This window comes from Mesitornis unicolor, unplaced genomic scaffold, assembly GCF_000695765.1.
Source record: "Mesitornis unicolor isolate BGI_N332 unplaced genomic scaffold, ASM69576v1 scaffold31816, whole genome shotgun sequence".
Lineage (NCBI taxonomy): Eukaryota > Metazoa > Chordata > Aves > Mesitornithiformes > Mesitornithidae > Mesitornis > Mesitornis unicolor.
In genome coordinates, this window is record NW_010189410.1 from 1 (window position 1) to 3,095 (window position 3,095).

Genomic DNA, 3,095 nt, shown 5'->3' on the forward strand with positions numbered 1-3,095 from the left:
TTCTGTGATTCTGTGATTGTTTATTAGGTGCTTGGCTTACCTGAGTCTTTGTTGACCATTGTCTATATGTTTTTGTGCTGTATTCCTTGCAAAATTAGGTGAAACTGGATCTCTTGATAAGGATTTATTGAAAGACTGGCTAATATGCATGTCTTTCAAGCAATTTCATGCTGCTTTTCGGCTATTCATCCAAACAGTGAAGGATTTGATACTGCACAGACATGGCAATATCCAAGATTTCTCATCCAAGTTCCTTTTTGAAAGAGAACTGGGTTCTTAGCTAAAAGTTTTTTAGCCAAATGTTTTAAGTTCACTAAAAATCTTGGATTTCAGAGCCATGCCCGCCCCCTCCCCCCAGAATTGTTTCCCCTGTTTAAAAAATGTGTTCACAAAATACCAAATATGTCACTATTTGAGTTTCCACTAAAAAAATAACAGTCTATTTATAGAGCTTCATAAGCTGTGCTGAGATTTGCAAACACACCTGGATGTAAACCAGAGAAATATTTAGATGGTGGTCAGTAGTTTGAGTCCAGGACAATCTTTGTAAATCAGAAGTGTGGCCATCTGTTTGAATTAGGATTTGCATGAAGGCAGCCAGTAGTTGCACTTCCTTGGAGCTAATCTAAATCGGAACAGATGAAAACTGAAAGAATGTTTTTTATTTTCTAAAAATTATTTCATTTGTTTATTTTTACATCTTCCTCAATTTTCACTCCTCCTGTGTGATTTTCTTCCAAATAGAATGCGTGTTGTCATTTGCCAAGACAAGTCCCTTGTGCTTTCTAGGTATTTGCTTCATTTTGGACTTATCAGCTCTATTTAGAAAAAAAGCCTGACTGCATTCTGCTTATCTGGACCGTGTTCCAGCCCAGCTCAAGAGAGCATCTTCCTTGAGTGAAATGAGGGGTTCCTCAGCAGTGGGGAACCTCCTGCTAGAAAAGCTGTATGAGAGTTACAAAGTGTTGCAGTGAAAGTTAAAGCCCTTGGGAAGTTCTAAAGGTTTCCAGCCTTGGACTGCAATGCAAACAGGGTAGACCTGAGCATGTTATTCTTCACTGAGTAGTAGAAGATGCTGCTTCCAGTGTGCAGATGGGATCCTGTGCAGGTGAGAAGAGTACTGTCTCTGGCTTCTGGTACCTTGAACACCTACAACATGAGTATTGTCAGTGCCTGACTTTGAAGACTACCCACAGTGTACAAAATTCTGAAGAAGGCAGAGGCTGGATCTAAACCATGGGATTCAGGAGTACTTCCCAAGGCTTCACCTGGGCTGCATCCACCTTGGGATGTGACACAGGTGTGTGTTGGCCTTCATGGGAAGGCACACTCCAGCCAAGTCCCTGTTGTGATGATGAGGACTGTGTGGAGGGTGCCAGGGCATACATCTGCTGTGCAGTACAGATGTAACAGAACAGTGCTTCGTGCCAGCTCTGGTTTCACACTGACAATTACAAACTGATGCTACTGGCAGCTTGATGTTACTAAATTCTGTCTGGATGTAGAGTGAGGAGTTATTCTGCTTGTGAGCGACCAGACGATCTCTCCACTGTGTGTCTGTGCTGGAAGAGGAGCTGGTAGTAGGCCAGCCTGCAAACTGTTCTCAAGTGACCGTGCTCATTGAAATTGAGCAAGCACCCATTGCAACCGTGCCTGATGCTCCCTTCTCTGGCTGGGAGAGCTCCTGAGGCCATGTTTGTCAGCAGGGTACGCCCCGTGCTCCACATGAGGCTTTTGCCCAAGGACATTTCCAAGTAACCTTTGTCTTTAGAGCCCATCCACCAGTTCTCTTGGTTGTCTCAGTTTAATGATGTCTACATCTGTCAGTCGTGAGGAGGTGAAGGCATTTCTTTCTGCCCATACTCCATGGCCAGTGGCATCACTCACTGTCTGTAAAGAGCTGCTCTGGCTCTGAGAACAACCTGAGCAGCTTGGTAATGATCATCCTGCTGAGCATGTGGCTGTGCTTGGAATACAATATGAGCCTCCTTCAGTAGCAATTAACATTTTGGATATTAAATACTTAAAGCTACTTGATGGTCAGACCACTCCATCAAGGTAGCAAGTAGCAGTAAATGGTTGGAGAGAGGAGCATTAGAAACACTTCTTATTCCTAATAAATAAGAGCTGACTAGGCATCACTAACAGAGTTCTCAGCCAACATGGAGCTGACATGAAGAATAGGTACCGAACGCTGCTGTGCTCCAGAAAGGTGCAGTAACTCATGTTGTAGCATCACCTCTCCTCTGATCCTGATGTTGGCAGGAAAATGTGAGTGTTGGTGCCAGCCCAACCCACCAGTCCTGCCTGCCTCTTCTCTTGACTGCAGTCTCTTTCTGTGGTCCTGCACAGAACTGTAATTAAGCGAACTGGTTATTCTGAAATAAGTTTGTTGAAAATAAAATGGTAACCTGTTGCCGGCTTAAGAGTATTTTGCAGAAGGGAAAAATCAGCATAAAAACACTCCTTTGTCAATTTTTTGTGTGTGGCTTATGGTTTTTTCCCTCTCCCTGTCTCTCCAGGCCTATTGGAAAAAGATGAATCAGCTTTTGCAAACCCTGAATCAGAAGCTTGCAAGCCTCAGCCATGGGCAGGAAGGGATTGTCAAGATCAGTTCTGCTGTCTCTGATAAGCTGGTTGCCTTTAAAAGTAAACCTCCATCAATTCAGAGAGAAATCCTGAGCGTCTGCAGTGACCCTTACACTCTGGCTCAGCAGCTGACACATGTGGAGCTGGTGAGTGGGAATGGTTCCCAACTTCTGCAGTCAGAGATATTATTTTAAGCCATCAGCCACTAAGTATTCCAGACACAACCAAAAAATGTCTGCACTGCTGCAGCACACCCCGAGCTGTATCAGCACTGCAGCAGGAGGCAGGGTTTGACAGGTTGAGAAGCTTGGGAAGTAAGCTATATTTCAGTGTGTTCCTGTGCATCTTGGGATGGGTCACTTCACCTTTTCAGCTTGCTTATTTGTGAAATGCGAGTTGCAGTCCCAGGAAGGTCAACAGGTTCTCACTTCTCTGAGGTGCTCTTAGCCCCACAACCTGAAGGTGCTATTGAAATGGCTGATTTTGGAAGACATTTTAGCGGTTCA

General features: G+C 44.3%; 1 protein-coding gene across 1 annotated transcript in view; it reads left to right on the top strand.

Annotated features, from left to right (window-relative positions):
• The first annotated feature begins 2,492 nt into the window (after positions 1–2,492).
• The window catches only part of RASGEF1C (RasGEF domain family, member 1C), a 17,386-nt gene continuing 16,783 nt past the window's right edge, over positions 2,493–3,095 (top strand). Inside the window, exon 1 of the mRNA XM_010186061.1 lies at positions 2,493–2,735. Coding sequence (XP_010184363.1) covers positions 2,493–2,735 — 243 coding nt within the window. The remainder of the gene's footprint in view (positions 2,736–3,095) is intronic.